We start from the raw sequence: 17,640 nt of genomic DNA, 5'->3' as shown, positions 1-17,640 counted from the left end.
TAGTGGACTGCGGAGCGTCGAATAACTTTATTCGTCGCCAGTCACTAGAAGGTAGTAGGCTCAAATATGTTGAGCGCCAGATCCCTCCAACGAGGATGACGGTGCGTCTAGCGACAGGCGCATCGATAACAGTGATGAAACGCGTTCTGAAATTTCACTACACGTTAAAAGCATTACAGTATGATGATGATTTCATCGTACTGGATTTGGATGACAAATTTGATGTCATCCTAGGTAAACCTTGGCTCAGAAAATACGAGCCAAGGATCAGCTGGCAGCATCGATCCGTAAAGATGCCTGCCACTTGTTTATCAGATGGCCATCTGATGAACGTCTTGGTGCGTCCACAAGCGTGAGGATTTACAACGAGTGAGTGCGATAACCTCACTTGCGGTATGGTCGTTAGTACAACTGCACAAGATCACAGTGTGATTACCAATCACGTTGTGGGGTTAGCTGCCGGCAGCTGTGTTAATGCACAGGCAGCGCCAAAGGTCCACCACTCGAAGAAGTCGAGTGGATTGAGACATGAATGTACGCCTAGCGGACGACATTCAAGCAGTATACCGGTTGCCCCAAACGGACAACACGATGATCCTAGGTCGAGTAGAGAGTCGACCGTAGAGGACCCGACTGTGATAGCGCAATCACACTCGGAAGACGTTGAGGGAAAAGGTCCCCACGTTCTTGAGGATAAATCTCCTCAAATAGTTGAAGTAATTAGACTTCAAGATCCCGAGGGATTAATCCCTCGGCAGCCTGTGGATAAATTTTAGGAAGAAACTGAGACATTAAATGTCTTCGTTAATAACTGCTCAAGAGTAGGCGCTTATACTCTTGATCTGTATGCGCCTCCGAAGTTAACTTCGGAGATAACTCAATTACCAACCCTAGAACCAAAGCGGTTCTTTAGAGATCTCTATAGTGGTAGAATCAAGCAGATCTGCGTACTCATCATAGAGGACGAATACGTAACCGAAATTCCGTCAGCAGTAATTTTTGCAGATAACGAACGGGTTCTCAGCAGCTCATCGATGGATGAAAGTGTCCTCGATTAGTGCACGCATTCAATAAACTGAATGCTGCAACGGTACCGGTTCAAACGCCGATACCTAGAAAAGACGTTATCATAAATGGTATGTCTAAAGAGTACGATCTTTTCGTCTATGGATCTGATGGATGGGTTCTATCAAATCCTTATGCGTGAACGGGACATCCCGTACACAGCAGTGAGCACTCCCAGTGGGATGCTCCAGAATGGCTAGTGATGCCTCAGGGGCTTAGTAACGCCGCTGCAGCATTCAACAGATGCGTAACTAATCTGTTGTGACCGGTGCGAGAATTCGCACCGAGGTATTTCGACGATGTATTCGTCCACAGCCGGGCTATGGATGAAAAGACGGACGTGGAAGTTTCATAAAACTCACGTTCGTCAGATTCTTACACTTATGCGAAAGCATAAGTTGAATGCAAATCTCAAGAAGTCTATATTTGCTGCAAGCGAAAAACCACTTCTTGGGTGCATCGTCCATAAACAGGACGTGCGCCCTGATCTCGAAAGATCAAGGCAATTATCGACTGGCAAGTTCTAGTCGATGTCAAGGGACTTAAAAAGTTCCTTGGTTTAGCGGCGTACTTACACAAGTACTCTCGCAACTACGCAAAGATGACAGTTCATCTCTCTCGTCTCCTGAAAAAAAACGAGAAATGGTTATGAAACGCTGATTGTAAGCGTTCCTTTCAAAGTATCAAGCAAAGCTTGATGCTATTGCCCATCTTTGCGATTGCAGATCAAGACAGACCATTCCATGTTGTCTGTGACGCCAGCGATTTCGCAATCGGCTGTGCGTTAATGCAATACGATACAGATGGCGCGGAGCGCGTCGTCTATTACCAATCGCGTCAACTGCAACCAGCTGAACGCAGTTACCCAGTGCATGACAAGGAACCTCATGCCATGTAATATGCACTGGCTAAATTTAGGGTCTATTTTTTCGGAGATAAACCGTTCCTCGTATATACGGACCATGCGTCATTACGCACGGCCGTAAACAGCCCACACCTCTCGCAAGAATGGCGAGGTGGCTATTCTGATTCGCCGTGTATAATTTCTCCGTAAAATATAAACCAGGACGACTTAATATCGTCGCTGATGCGCTATCCCGCCGACCTGATTTCGAGCCGGCTGCGCACTCCAACAGGGAATATAATCAAACTGTTGTAACACTAATTACAAGTGTTCCGTCATCAACTTTGTTTGATGGCATAAAGAAAATCTACCCAGAAGATAAAGACCTTCCGCGTTTAGTAGATCCTCTGACGAATCCATCTAATAATTTTTTTTTATATTTATCGGCTTTATATCGATCGTCATCCGATCGATACATAGCACACAACGACTTCCTGTACTACACAGCCGTTGCCGGCGACACTCCACGTGTCGTCGTCCCTACTCACAATAATTTGCGTTTGCGCATCATGAATGAGTGTCACGAAACACCAACGAGTGGGCATCATGAACGTGAGAAAACTTATCTCACAGTTAGTCGCGACTTTTACTGGAGCCGCCACTATCAGTTCGTGCGCAAGTACATTCGTGCTTGCGAGGTATGTCAATGGGTGAAGCCTAGCCCTTTATCACGTGCACCTCTTCAACCTCTACCACGTCCGGCAGAATGTTTGCAGACCGTATCTCTGAGCTTCGTCAATGAGTTATGGTTTAATTTTTCATAAGGTAATAGAAGACTCACTAGTAGTTCCAGATCTCAATATTCGAATACCTGAAGATGAAGTTGCATATTTCAAGTCTTCGGATTTTCCGCAGACGATCACAAAACCAATGGACTTCTTATTTTTGAAGACAGATCCAGCAAAATTGTACATCATGTGTCAGTTCCAGAGTCAATCACGGCTCCGGGCTGTGCTCATGTCTTTATCGACACGGTATTTAAACTCCACGGTCTACCCCGTGAATTGGTCTCGGATAGAGATTCACGGTTCACGGCGAAGTTCTGGCAATCCGTGTTCCGATCTCTCGGAACACGGCTGACTATGTCAACATCCGACCACCCAGAAACGGATGGTCAAACAGAACGCGTAAATCGCGTCCTCGAAGAGATAATTCGAGGTTACGTCCAATCGTATCCCAATTGGAGCGAGTTTTTACCGGTGATTGAATTCGCCATCAATAATTCGGTGCATGCATCTTCAACGCATACACCGTTCTTCGTGAATGGCTGACGCCATCCTCGCTACCTGCCCAATTAGAGGGATCCTCTAGTTTAAGGGGAGTGGACTCACACGAGCAAAACCAATTCTGGCTCATGCTCATCACGCGTCGAAGTTAACAACGACGCGAGTAATGTCGATGTCGAACAAATCGACATCGAAGACAGGAATGATTTAATGGCAGTACGCACAAAGCGTACTGAAAAGACAAAAAAATGAGTTAGCAGAAGAGTTTCTGCTAACTCGAGAACCAATAATCCGTTTCGTTCAGAAATCCATTGCTAACGCATGGACCGTCAGAAACGGAATGCAGACAAACATGGAAGAGCAAATGTTCATTCATTTAAAATTAATGATCTAGTGCTACTCTCTACGGTAAACCTACCTAAGCGTGTAATCACTAATGTGGGAAGCAGTAAACTACTACCCAAGTTCATTGGTCGTTTTCGTGTACTGCATGGCAGAGGCAATGCGTACACAATAGAATTGCCACGTAAGATACGAACGCATCCTACGTTTTACGTTGGTCGGCTCCGCCCGTACCATCAGTGCGTGGCTTCTTCCGCGGACGGATTTGACCACCCTTTTAAAGAATCCCTAAAAGTTTCTTGTGATCGCGAACCAGATTCTCATGTTGAATTTGGAGTTTCTCATGCCGGTTTTGAATATCCTCGAAACTGCGATGAGCTGACGACAGCTCATCACGAAGAGCGTGATTTTCCCGTTTGTACTCCAACATGGAGTACGCACTCTTCGAACGTTCTTCCAACCGCTCGATATGATGAGCCTGCACCGTCTGCTCACGAGCGACGCTTGCCGCGCTCGTGGTCAACTCCCTCCTCCAAATCATGGAGTAAATGATCGATTTTGTCGATTCTCGACATTAGATCCGATACACGGTTCGGATCTGATTTTTCCTCCTCCACCACAACCATTGGTAGAATTCCACGGTGGTCAACGTTTCCTTGTGGAACGTATCCAGAACCACCGTGATGTGAAGGGGCAGCGAACGAGTTATCTTGTTCACTGGCGCGGTTATCCACCTTCGCATGACAGCTGGAGGAGCCTTGTTCCCAGCTGGTTGTTGACGATGGGGGACTCGTCCGTCAGAATGACGAGACCCATCCGATGGATCAGAAGGTCAGTCGAAAAACACGCGCCCCTGGCGCCTGTAAATCGATCGCAAAACGTCAATCGCATCAGTCATCTCAATAGAGATGCGAGCCCTTACCCAGGGCTAAGAAATGGAATAAACATCCCCTTTCACTCGTCTCATGTTGTCGAAACAACATGGACACGGATCACCCCACGTGAGCCATGGAAGTTCTGCCTCACGAGACACCGATGCAGTTTGAACCTTACACCGGTTGTAGTTCGTTTCTCAAACTTATCGCGAATCGCGTTAAGTTTTTGAAGTCAGGCTTCGCGTCCAATGTCTTTGACATAGCGAATGAACGCGCTCCAGGCCTGCATAAACGAGATTTTATCTCGCTTGTTGTTGCCACTATACCATCGATGCTTAAGAAAAGCATCGAGATAGAAATCTTTCTCAGCGCGAAAGTTCTTCGCGCTGGGATCAAGGCCATGTAGCTTTGTCGCAATAAAAAGGGATACTTATTGTGAGGAGTAGTCTTTCCAGAGAAGCTACTGACGTGCTGGCGATGAGGAATCATCCTCATCGTCGGACGAATTGGCCGACTCAGGGAGAGTTCTGCTCTCCCTGAGTCGGCCAATTCGTCCAACTCGCATTCATAGTCGACCTCCAAAGAGGGGTCGCACTCACGTGGTGACTCACCACGTGCACCCGCAACATCTACTGTTGCGGGAGAAGATGATACCACGGCAGACAAAACTTTTACCGCAAGAGACAATAATGCGTCGCTCGCGGCTGCATGTACCGCAGCCGAAGGTTCCGCACTATTCGCTGACCGCATGGACTTGTTAACCATGCGATAGAATCAAAATGACGGTTTCTGATTAATCAACATGTTACGCAGGTATTGCCTTACAAACACCTGGACATTTGTCCAATTGAAAAAAAGAAAAGGGTGTCACACCCGTATGCAAGAGATTGCTTGAAGCTAAGAAACACTGCCAAAACCTAAACCTAACGCCCTTGCCGTTTTTGCTGAATGTCTGCCTCTTCAGGATTATCTCGGACTCAACGCAAATAAAATCGTTGACACAGTCATGGTTGTCATCTGATAACACGACTCAGGCTCCATTGAGTTCTCGTAGTGGGATAGTCACGCCAGCTCACCAGGTTTTACTTTTGATCATCATGGAATCCACTATAGAAAGCTTAACAGTTATAACCATGTCGGGCAAAATGAGGCGGGCCGAAAGGAGTCCTCCGCATTAAGAAAAGGAAATCCTTCTTTTCCTCGAAGAAAAAAGTGACAGCCACACAATTTATCAGATGTTTCGGACATTCCGATGGAGAACAAGCCTGTGCGAGCCTTATAGCGCGGTACGAAAATCAGACGCGACGTCGTGATGCGATGTTTCATTATCGCAACTATTTCGCAATTCTCTTTAGGAGCTAGCTTTTTATTACGTGTAGGGTCAGCTGAACTGGTGACGGACACCGTCACGTAAAAATTCCACTGTCAAAAAGTATTGGGACTGACTAGGCAAAGGGTTTCTTCTTTTGGAGGTCCCGCCTATTCCGAAGGATATGGTTGACCGCCAGGTCCGTAAGACGCATACTAAAAAATATTTCTATTTTAGCTAATTTTCTTAGCTATTCGACCGAAAATATAAAACTTCTTTTCGTTATTATAATGTTAGATTTTATTCAATTAGTCTTGGAGGGACATGCCACATCATTGCCCATACCCTCACCGGTAAGTAGAGTATTCTGTACCTCCAAGCTCAACTTTCTTCTGATTCAATTCTGAATTTTAATGTAAACGGTCCTCACAACCCCAGAGATGTTAGCCTTCTGAGGGTTAAGTTTAATCTTGATTAGTCAATGGAATAATGGATAGATTTTCATTAGTGTCAGCAGTTTTAGTTTACACGCATCGCCTTTGTGGCCATGACCATACAAGTCCAACAAATCGAGGCCAAAGCTTTGTTCGCGACTGCTGTGAATTCATATGCCAAAAGTTNATTCATTTAAAATTAATGATCTAGTGCTACTCTCTACGGTAAACCTACCTAAGCGTGTAATCACTAATGTGGGAAGCAGTAAACTACTACCCAAGTTCATTGGTCGTTTTCGTGTACTGCATGGCAGAGGCAATGCGTACACAATAGAATTGCCACGTAAGATACGAACGCATCCTACGTTTTACGTTGGTCGGCTCCGCCCGTACCATCAGTGCGTGGCTTCTTCCGCGGACGGATTTGACCACCCTTTTAAAGAATCCCTAAAAGTTTCTTGTGATCGCGAACCAGATTCTCATGTTGAATTTGGAGTTTCTCATGCCGGTTTTGAATATCCTCGAAACTGCGATGAGCTGACGACAGCTCATCACGAAGAGCGTGATTTTCCCGTTTGTACTCCAACATGGAGTACGCACTCTTCGAACGTTCTTCCAACCGCTCGATATGATGAGCCTGCACCGTCTGCTCACGAGCGACGCTTGCCGCGCTCGTGGTCAACTCCCTCCTCCAAATCATGGAGTAAATGATCGATTTTGTCGATTCTCGACATTAGATCCGATACACGGTTCGGATCTGATTTTTCCTCCTCCACCACAACCATTGGTAGAATTCCACGGTGGTCAACGTTTCCTTGTGGAACGTATCCAGAACCACCGTGATGTGAAGGGGCAGCGAACGAGTTATCTTGTTCACTGGCGCGGTTATCCACCTTCGCATGACAGCTGGAGGAGCCTTGTTCCCAGCTGGTTGTTGACGATGGGGGACTCGTCCGTCAGAATGACGAGACCCATCCGATGGATCAGAAGGTCAGTCGAAAAACACGCGCCCCTGGCGCCTGTAAATCGATCGCAAAACGTCAATCGCATCAGTCATCTCAATAGAGATGCGAGCCCTTACCCAGGGCTAAGAAATGGAATAAACATCCCCTTTCACTCGTCTCATGTTGTCGAAACAACATGGACACGGATCACCCCACGTGAGCCATGGAAGTTCTGCCTCACGAGACACCGATGCAGTTTGAACCTTACACCGGTTGTAGTTCGTTTCTCAAACTTATCGCGAATCGCGTTAAGTTTTTGAAGTCAGGCTTCGCGTCCAATGTCTTTGACATAGCGAATGAACGCGCTCCAGGCCTGCATCAACGAGATTTTATCTCGCTTGTTGTTGCCACTATACCATCGATGCTTAAGAAAAGCATCGAGATAGAAATCTTTCTCAGCGCGAAAGTTCTTCGCGCTGGGATCAAGGCCATGTAGCTTTGTCGCAATAAATAAGGGATACTTATTGTGAGGAGTAGTCTTTCCAGAGAAGCTACTGACGTGCTGGCGATGAGGAATCATCCTCATCGTCGGACGAATTGGCCGACTCAGGGAGAGTTCTGCTCTCCCTGAGTCGGCCAATTCGTCCAACTCGCATTCATAGTCGACCTCCAAAGAGGGGTCGCACTCACGTGGTGACTCACCACGTGCACCCGCAACATCTACTGTTGCGGGAGAAGATGATACCACGGCAGACAAAACTTTTACCGCAAGAGACAATAATGCGTCGCTCGCGGCTGCATGTACCGCAGCCGAAGGTTCCGCACTATTCGCTGACCGCATGGACTTGTTAACCATGCGATAGAATCAAAATGACGGTTTCTGATTAATCAACATGTTACGCAGGTATTGCCTTACAAACACCTGGACATTTGTCCAATTGAAAAAAAGAAAAGGGTGTCACACCCGTATGCAAGAGATTGCTTGAAGCTAAGAAACACTGCCAAAACCTAAACCTAACGCCCTTGCCGTTTTTGCTGAATGTCTGCCTCTTCAGGATTATCTCGGACTCAACGCAAATAAAATCGTTGACACAGTCATGGTTGTCATCTGATAACACGACTCAGGCTCCATTGAGTTCTCGTAGTGGGATAGTCACGCCAGCTCACCAGGTTTTACTTTTGATCATCATGGAATCCACTATAGAAAGCTTAACAGTTATAACCATGTCGGGCAAAATGAGGCGGGCCGAAAGGAGTCCTCCGCATTAAGAAAAGGAAATCCTTCTTTTCCTCGAAGAAAAAAGTGACAGCCACACAATTTATCAGATGTTTCGGACATTCCGATGGAGAACAAGCCTGTGCGAGCCTTATAGCGCGGTACGAAAATCAGACGCGACGTCGTGATGCGATGTTTCATTATCGCAACTATTTCGCAATTCTCTTTAGGAGCTAGCTTTTTATTACGTGTAGGGTCAGCTGAACTGGTGACGGACACCGTCACGTAAAAATTCCACTGTCAAAAAGTATTGGGACTGACTAGGCAAAGGGTTTCTTCTTTTGGAGGTCCCGCCTATTCCGAAGGATATGGTTGACCGCCAGGTCCGTAAGACGCATACTAAAAAATATTTCTATTTTAGCTAATTTTCTTAGCTATTCGACCGAAAATATAAAACTTCTTTTCGTTATTATAATGTTAGATTTTATTCAATTAGTCTTGGAGGGACATGCCACATCATTGCCCATACCCTCACCGGTAAGTAGAGTATTCTGTACCTCCAAGCTCAACTTTCTTCTGATTCAATTCTGAATTTTAATGTAAACGGTCCTCACAACCCCAGAGATGTTAGCCTTCTGAGGGTTAAGTTTAATCTTGATTAGTCAATGGAATAATGGATAGATTTTCATTAGTGTCAGCAGTTTTAGTTTACACGCATCGCCTTTGTGGCCATGACCATACAAGTCCAACAAATCGAGGCCAAAGCTTTGTTCGCGACTGCTGTGAATTCATATGCCAAAAGTTATAGCATCAACATATACAAGCAACTCGAAATCACAAAGATTCTAAGTCAATTTGTCAATTTGTACTTTCTGCATTTGTTTTGCGGAAGTTGTTGCATGGCGAACTCTTTTAACTGACGCGAAGATTGTCTTTATAAACTTTCTAGTTGCCTCAACGCCTCTTCGACATGACGGCTTCAAATTGTGACGCAAACACCTTGACAGACGCTGCCTGTTGGCGGATCAGCCGAGTCTCTCCCCAACTGAGTCTTAATTTTTCCAATATCTGAAATTAATGCTAATAATCTTCTAGAATTGCTCACATTTTAGCAAAATTGGCGTGCGACCTGTTGGAATATACTCCACGTTATTTATAGCAAACTTTGGGTTGTGAGAGTCTCAGCCCAATTCTTCCTAGAATATCTTCAACGAAACGGTTTACACGCCTTGTGTAAGGGTGCACGTCGTAATGCGGCCACGCTCAATTTAGACACACACCCTAGCACAGCGAGGAAGCGGTTTGACCGTCTTCTCTTGCGTGCGGTGAGGTAGTTGTGGTGGGCGCCTTAGCGACCTCACTTAACGCACCAAGTACTCTTGTAAAGTGACGTCACGGGAGCGGTGTTCCGTCTCCTCGTGAACATACCAAGTAGAAAGTAGTTTTTAGACTGATTTTTATTCGCATTAAATATAGATTCCTATTTTAACCAATCAAAGATGTCATCTCTGTAGAAAACACTAGTATGGATTGCGATCGTGTCTTTCTAGATACCTCGCGTAACGGATGACGCTAGCCGTCATCACGCATGACGCTAGGCGTCATCCCTCTTAATGTCAATGCACCTATGTGCTTCACATATACAAGGGTTGGTCACAAATGTGAACCAAACCCAAGTGCTGGGTCAATTATTTTATTTAAGTAATTGACCATCCCCATCAGTACACCAAGTGTACTCAACGAAGACTGTGTAACATTAGAGCAACTTTATCCCGTTACACCTTGTCTAATCATTCGACTACAAATGTTTGGTTGTTGGCATATAACACGGCTGCCTTGCAGCCAAAATACTGCCGCCAGAAGGCATTATCAAATCTGAAGGCTCTATCCGAGTCAATCAACCTCTGTGAATTCATTAGCACACATTTGGCACCTTGCATAGATGTTACAAAAGGTGCCAAATGCACCATCTTGCTCGGACAGTCCATATTACGAGCTCACTTGTGTTATCGTCGTCAGCCATAGACAAACTTCAAGTTTGTGGAGTTCCAGCAGTCGGCTTGAAGAACTTAACTTACAAAGGTTAGCCCTTGATGGTGCTGACTCAGCCCGTTGACGTGCTCCAAAAGTCTTAAGATAAACTTTAGAACTAGCTTTAGTATATTAATACTAAAAAAGTAGCAATTGATGTAACGGGGCACTCTTTACTAGTACTGATCAGTACTAGTTAACCTTACACTGATTACAGTGTAGGTTAGGTGCCTCAAAACTTTACTTACAGAAAGGTACAGAGGAAGGCTCTAAGTAGCTAAGGGACTTTCGCTACCAAAGGTAATTCAAAGGATTAGAATTAGGAAAAAATGAAACTGTATTAATATATTTAGCTTCCTCTGTATCGATCTTCTATCTACTACTGAACATTTATAATGACGCCTCCTTGCGCACCGCACAATTGTAACGGGGCACTACGACTTGTACTGCTTCAGTACAAGTCCACTTCGCACTGCTTCAGTTGCGAGTGGTGCCTTATGTTATTTCACGTACACTAGTACGTGCAGAGGAAGACATATCTTCAAGGTAACTAGCTTAAAGAGGGTAGAATGAAAACTGTATCAATATAATTAAGTGTCTCTTCTTTCTATCTGTTAACTCTAACTTAATTTTAAACTAATACGAAACATGCAACTGAATTCTAATCTTATCTTATCTGTCTCTCTCCATATTTTGTTTATATCTACAGCTGATAAGTCTGCGGAATAAATTGATATAATGGTCTATACCTATTTGTGGATATGATTTCTGAACATTACTATATAAAATAATATCCTCCAAATATTATCTACCTTTTAGATAATATATTAATTAACAACCTTTAAGTGCTAATTTCGTGTAACGATACACCCCGTTTCATCACCCCTCCCTTAAACGACAATCACTCTGACTGTCATTGGATGGAGTGGTCGCTATGTGACCACTCAATTTTTAAAACGATGTTGATTGGTCAGAACCATCATTTTAATTTCCATCGCATAAAGATTCAACTCGTGCGGGGTGACGATAGTGCTGCGCTTTCGGCTACGGTTCGTGCAGCCGCGGAAGACGCACTGTTATCTCTTGCGGCAGATGGAACGTCTGCCGTAGTATCTTCCACTCGCACAACATTAGATGTTGCGAGTGCACGTGGTGATTCACTATGTGAATACGACCCCTCTTTGGAGGTCGACAACGAATGCGAGTCGGGCGAAATGGCCGACTCGGGGAGAATGGAACAGTCGTCTGACATACGTCAGACGGCTGACTATGAGCCATCGAATAAGAGGGCTCATTCTGATAGACGAGTAAATAGTCTATTTGGATCCGATGATGAGGATGATCCCTCATCGCCCGTTCGATCTCCCATACGGTCACCTGCACGTGATTCTGTGCAAGGTGACGACGATGGCGTAAGCCATCGTAAGAAAAGTCCTTGTGGTACCCCTGCTTCAATGGCTACACGCAGGGCACTGAAGACAATAAAAAGTAGAATTTGCACCTCAAAAGAACCGTGGAAGGGCCAAAACGTAATCATACCCTTTGGTTCCACTGCACGGGGATGCCCATCCAAGCCGCCGCAAATAAGCTTAAGCGTGAGTTCGAGCAGTTCGGCAACCCGCCAGACTTTTCACGCGATCTTACCACAAAATTCGAAAATGCGATCGAAAATTCTTTGAATAAGGCGCAAGGAAAGAAACCGAAAGCTGCAGCCAAGACCGGCGGTGTCGTGCATCAGTACGATATCCTTAAGATCTCACACATCCCTGAGAATGAAATTTTCAAGTTTCAGAATCCGCTTCATTGGCTCCAATACTTTCCTCCACACGCTATCGCTGACCTTAAACGTTTTGGGATGACGATTGACTGGCGTCGCTCTTTTATCACGACGGACGTCAACCCGTTCTACAATGCCTTTGTGACTTGGCAACTAAACAAGTTGAATGAACAGAAACGCATTGTACGTGGCAAACGGCCTAATGTCTATTCCATTGTGGATGGACAGAGTTGTGCTGACCACGACCGGGCGTCTGGAGAAGGCATAGGCCCTCAGGAGTACACGCTCGCCAAGCTTCGTGTACAGGAACCCTTTTCGAATTCATTAGCTACTCTTGCTGGTAAGAAGGTGTATCTGGCGGCGGCTACGCTACGTCCTGAGACGCTCTATGGCCAGACAAATTGTTTCGTGCTGCCTGAGGGCGACTATGGTGCTTTTGTGATCAATCACGACAATGACGTGCTTATAATGAGCCATCGTGCGGCGCGTAATTTGGCGCACCAAGAATTCTCGCGTGTTTGGGGAAAAGAAGAGTGTTTACTTGAGCTTAAGGGATGGGACTTGCTTGGTTTGCCATTATCGTCTCCTAAAGCTCCGTACGACACGATATATACACTGCCGCTGCTTTCGATCTCGATGGGCAAGGGAAGTGGTGTGGTCATGAGTGTCCCGTCCGACTCGCCCGATGATTTTGCAGCCTTCCGTGACTTGAAACAAAAGCCTGCTCTGCGTAAAAAGTTCGGCATCGCGGACCACATGGTGCTACCGTACGAGCCTGTACCCATTATTGAGATTCCGGGCTTTGGAGACATGGCGGCTGAAAAAGTTTGCAATGAGTTGAAGATTGTTTCGCAGAATGACAAGGATAAATTGGCCAAGGCCAAGGAGCTTGTATACCTTAAAGGATTTTATGAAGGTGTGCTTCTTGTTGGCTCCCAAAAAGGTCAGAAGGTGTGCGATGCCAAGGCTGTGATGCGCCAAGAGTTAATGGAAGCTGGACACGCTATTCCATACTGGGAGACTGAGTCTCTAGTTATGTCGCGAAGTGGGGATGAGTGTGTCGTTGCGCAGTTGGATCAGTGGTATTTGACGTACGGTGCAGAGGACTGGAAAAAACGTGTGATGGATCACATAAGCGATCCGAAGAGCTTTAACGCATACAATCCAGTGGCGCTAGGTGAGTACAAATCGACTCTTGGTTGGCTGAAAGAGTGGGCGCCATGCCGACAGTCTGGTCTGGGTACGCGACTTCCTTGGGACCCCGAATTTGTGGTTGAGTCACTTACCGATTCGACTATTTACATGGCGTATTATACTATCGCGCACCATTTGCATGCCAATCTGGACGGGTCCCTTTTAGGACCGCACGGCATTAAGCCTGAGCAAATGACCAAGGAGGTTTTTGACTACATTTTTCTTAAGGCATCGCCCCCCACTGAGTCGACGATCCCTCTTGATGTTCTGAAACAATTTCGGGACGAATTTGAATACTGGTACCCTGTTGACGTCCGTGCGTCTGGCAAGGACTTGATTCGCAATCACTTGTCGATGTGTCTGTACAACCACGTAGAAATCTGGCGAGACGATCCGTCCAAGTGGCCGCGAGGCTTTTTTACGAATGGTCATGTTCAAGTAGACGGTAAGAAGATGTCGAAATCGATGGGAAATTTTCTTACGCTCAAAGACTGCGCCGCCGAATTTGGTGCTGATGCCACACGTTTTGCGTGTGCTGACGCTGGTGACGGCATGGACGATGCCAACTATGCATTGGACACGTGTCGTATGGCCATCTTGCGTCTCACAACCGAAGAGGAGCGGATTAAACGAGTTTTGGAAGACAAGGCGTTGCTACGCTACGGTGAACACAACTTTAACGACAAGGTGTTTTTAAACCAGATGAACAATCTTATAATTACGACGGCTTCGTTCTACGAGCGTCTGCAATGGCGTGAAGGTCTGCACTCGGGGTTCTTTGAGTACCAGATTGCTCGAGACTCGTATCGGGACATCTGTTCCCGTAGTGAAGTGCCTATGCACCATGATGTAACAATGCGATTTATTGAGTCACAACTTGTTATTCTATCACCAATCTGTCCGCACTTTTGCGAGTCCATGTGGACTGCTATTGGCAAGACTGGCTTTGTGTCGGTGGCTCCCTGGCCTGTGGCTGAGGAGGTTGATCATGGACTCTTACGTGCGGGAGACTTCCTAAACAAGGTAACTCGTAGCTTCCGTGAGGTCCTTGCCAAGAATAATAGCAAAAAGAAGGGGAAAAAGAATGCAGCACCGGCTGAGGTAGCCAAGAAAGGGACGCACGCTCACGTGTACCTGACGTCAGAGTTTCCTGTGTGGCAGCAAAAAGTTCTCCTGCTTATGGACGGTCTTTTTGATGACAAGACAAGGCAATTTTCTGCTGACTTTTTGCAGCAGCTAAAGGGTGCGCTTCTCAGGGACGATTCGCTAAAGAAGCTCACGAAAAACGTGATGCAATTTGCTGCCTTTGTTAAGACGGAAGCGGAACTGCGTGGCCGTGAAGCTCTTGAATTGAGGTACGGTATCGACTTATCGGTACATTTGCTCGATGTTTTGTATTCATAAACTTTCTCTTTTGTTCCGGATGGTGCAGGATGCCATATGATCAGAAGAGCGTCCTTGTTACGAACAAGGTTTACCTCTGTCGTTCTCTTGATCTCGAAGATATTGAGGTACGGTAACCCAGGCATGATTAATAACGGTCGGATCATAACGTACGTTTATGCAATTCTTAGTTCTATTACGTGGGTGAAGACATTCCCGATGCAGACTTGAAGAGGATGGAGACGGCTTCGCCAGGCAAGCCCGCCCTATTTGTCTATGCTTAATAAATTCAGAAGTTCTTTTAATCTTGTTTTAAAGCTTTCGCATACAACAAAATCAACGAAATTGACTACACAAGCTGCAAACTTCGCTTTCTTGCACTTTCAATCTTTAGCTAAGCTCATTGTTGCATACTAGCGCACAATGACCTGTTCGTAGCTAGTACAAAAGAAAAAGTGGACACGCATGTCTTCTATTCCGAGTCGGCAATTTCAATCCGGCTGCCACGACGAATCTGGCCCCAACCAATGAGACGCCAATGCTTGTCAATCCGGCGACTGATTGCAATTTTCTCTCCTTCCTGCGTACACACTGGCACCGTAAGTAGAATTTTGGCCAGATCTTGCTTCACAGCCAGCACTTTGCCTCCAGTGGCCGTCGATCCAATGTTGACCATCAGCACTTCAGCTTTTGAAAGTTTCTGAACTTTAGACGCCTTGCTACCTTCCTGGGTCTTGACACCCAACAGACGCTTTAGCAAGTAAAAATTAATTTCCAACTCGGTAAACACGTGCGGTAGACTGCCTTTGAGCCCCAGGACTTGACCCACGAGACGATCCGAGCGTGTGAGCGTAGGATCAATGTGCGTACCAACACCAATAAGTCCACCAGGAACAGCATATTGCAGGTCATTCTTCTCTGCATACAGCGACACGATACGCGAGAAAATGGGCACGCACGTCATCTTGCCTTCCTCGTCTTTGCTCACGATGCCTGGGCGCACTTCAATCTCATCCCCGACACGGAGCACCCCTTCAAGAATCGAGCCACCAGCAACCCCACCTTTCAAGTTCTCCACGTCTTCTCCAGGCTTGTTGACATCAAAGGACCGAATGACAATGAGTTTCGGCTTGGACGTAAAATCTCGCTTGGGAACCGGAATGTTCCGGCAAATGTACTCACAAACGACGTCCACATTGTATTTTAATACAGCCGAAATCGGGATAATCGGTGCATCGTGCGCGACGGTACCCGCGACAAACTTTTTTATTTGCTCGTGTTGCGCCACTGCAGCATCTTCTTTAATCAAGTCCACTTTATTTTGTAAAATGATAATGTTCTGTAGCCGCATGATTTCAATCGCAGCCAGATGCTCGGACGTCTGCGGTTGGGGACAGACTTCATTACCAGCTACTAGTAGTAAGGCAGCGTCCATGACAGCGGCCCCGTTAAGCATTGTCGCCATGAGAATGTCGTGCCCCGGACAGTCGACGAAAGAAACGTGCCGCTGCAAGATCCACGTCGTCTTGTCATCATTTTCGTCCACAAAACGGTCGGGTTTCGAACTTCCGAACGCACGGTAGCATCCAATGCCCGTGCCGTTCTCAGCGCGGTAGATTTTGGCGTTTGCATAGCCAAGTTTGATGGTGATGTTCCGCTCAAGCTCGTTCTTAAAACGTACCGTTTGTACGCCTGAAATAGCCTTTACGACCGTCGATTTACCGTGGGCGACATGGCCTATAGTACCAATATTGATTGTCGCCTAGCAGGTAGTAAAGCAGTCAGAAAAGATGTCAACAACCCGCAATTTTAGAGGTCGACTGCGTATGAGCTCACCTGACGACTGATGACTTCCTGGGTTAGTGGGGTAAGCTCCTCGATCTTAAGCTTTGATAGGTCTTGCACTGCTAAGTGCTTCTGCACTTGTTCCTGCATAATAAAGGGTGAGGGAGCGCAACGATTCGGTCACTTTGTCACTGGACGCCGAAGGGAAGCTCGTAGGAATTAAGGAAAAATTTGCTGGCCGAGGACAGTCATTCTAATACGAGCGGTGTGTCACACATTATTATTGCTTTGACGTGTGCGAAACACATTTTCGAGCTAGGAGAAAAAATGACGTCACAATTTGCCTGGAACTTTGCAGGGCACAGATTAGCAATTTGTTTTGCGTCCAACAATAGTTTTTAGAGCCTAATGCACAGTTGCTGGTTTGGATCCTCAAGCTACGTACTGGAGACGTGGAACGGGGCAACTTCGGTAAAATTTCATTTGTTATAAACATAGCGCCGAAATAAAATGTTTTATGAGAAAAAACTATGGAGGAACAATTTATGGAGGAAAAATGTAGGAGGGCACGTCGTAATGCGGCCACGCTCTACTTAAGCACACACCCTAGCACAGCGAGGAAGCGGTTTGCACCTGCTTCTCTTGCGTGCAGTGAGGTAGTTGTGGTGGGCGCGCAAGCGACCTCACCCAACACACTAAGAACTCTGGTGAAGTGACGTCACGGGAGCGGTAATCCGTCTCCTCGTGCGCACTTACCAAGTAGGTAGTAAATTTCAGACTGATTTATATTTAATAGAATTAAATACAAATACCTATTTTTACCAATTAAAATGATATCTCTATAGATATCATTTAATATGTATTGCGAGCGTATCTTTATAGATACCTCGCGTAACTGATGACGCTAGCCGTCATCATGGATGACGCTGGGCGTCATCCCTCCTAATGTGAATGCACCCATGTGCATCACATCCACAAGGGTTGGTCACAAATGTGCACCACACCCGAGTGTTGGGTCTAATTACTATTATTTAGTAATTGACCATCCCCTTAAGTACCAAATGTACTTAATGGGGACTGTGTAACATTAGGGCAACTCTAGCCCGTTACACCATCCCCCTCTTTAAGAACGAATTTACATTTTTAAATTCGACA

General features: G+C 46.0%; 2 protein-coding genes across 2 annotated transcripts; one reads left to right on the top strand and one right to left on the bottom strand.

The window, feature by feature from the left end:
• Nucleotides 1-11,907: 11,907 nt before the first annotated feature.
• On the top strand, nt 11,908-14,984 carry CCR75_007596 (uncharacterized protein; the record flags this gene model as incomplete). Its single annotated transcript, XM_067965654.1, has 3 exons — nt 11,908-14,672; nt 14,750-14,828; nt 14,892-14,984. The coding sequence occupies 3 exons, from the start codon at nt 11,908-11,910 to the stop codon at nt 14,982-14,984; spliced, it is 2,937 nt and encodes a 978-aa protein (XP_067822461.1).
• Nucleotides 14,806-16,693, bottom strand: CCR75_007595 (uncharacterized protein). Its single transcript, XM_067965653.1, has 2 exons — nt 16,537-16,693; nt 14,806-16,462 (listed from the first exon to the last, which is right to left on the bottom strand). Exons 1-2 carry the CDS (start codon nt 16,633-16,635, stop codon nt 15,173-15,175), a joined length of 1,389 nt encoding a protein of 462 aa, XP_067822460.1. The 5' UTR covers nt 16,636-16,693; the 3' UTR covers nt 14,806-15,172.
• Nucleotides 16,694-17,640: the final 947 nt, after the last annotated feature.

This window comes from Bremia lactucae, linkage group LG8 (assembly GCF_004359215.1).
Source record: "Bremia lactucae strain SF5 linkage group LG8, whole genome shotgun sequence".
Classification (NCBI taxonomy): domain Eukaryota; phylum Oomycota; class Peronosporomycetes; order Peronosporales; family Peronosporaceae; genus Bremia; species Bremia lactucae.
The sequence above is the reverse complement of the archived record's forward strand: the minus strand, read 5'-3'. Positions and strand labels throughout refer to the sequence as shown.

What these genes read in the sequence shown, in the direction of transcription:
- CCR75_007595 (XM_067965653.1), bottom strand. Translation starts at nt 16,635, where the DNA reads ATGCAGGAACAAGTGCAGAAGCACTTAGCAGTGCAAGACCTATCAAAG. An exon ending in AGGAAGTCATCAGTCGTCAG is followed by an intron (nt 16,463 to 16,536) that starts GTGAGCTCATAC and finishes ACTACCTGCTAG; the next exon opens with GCGACAATCAATATTGGTAC.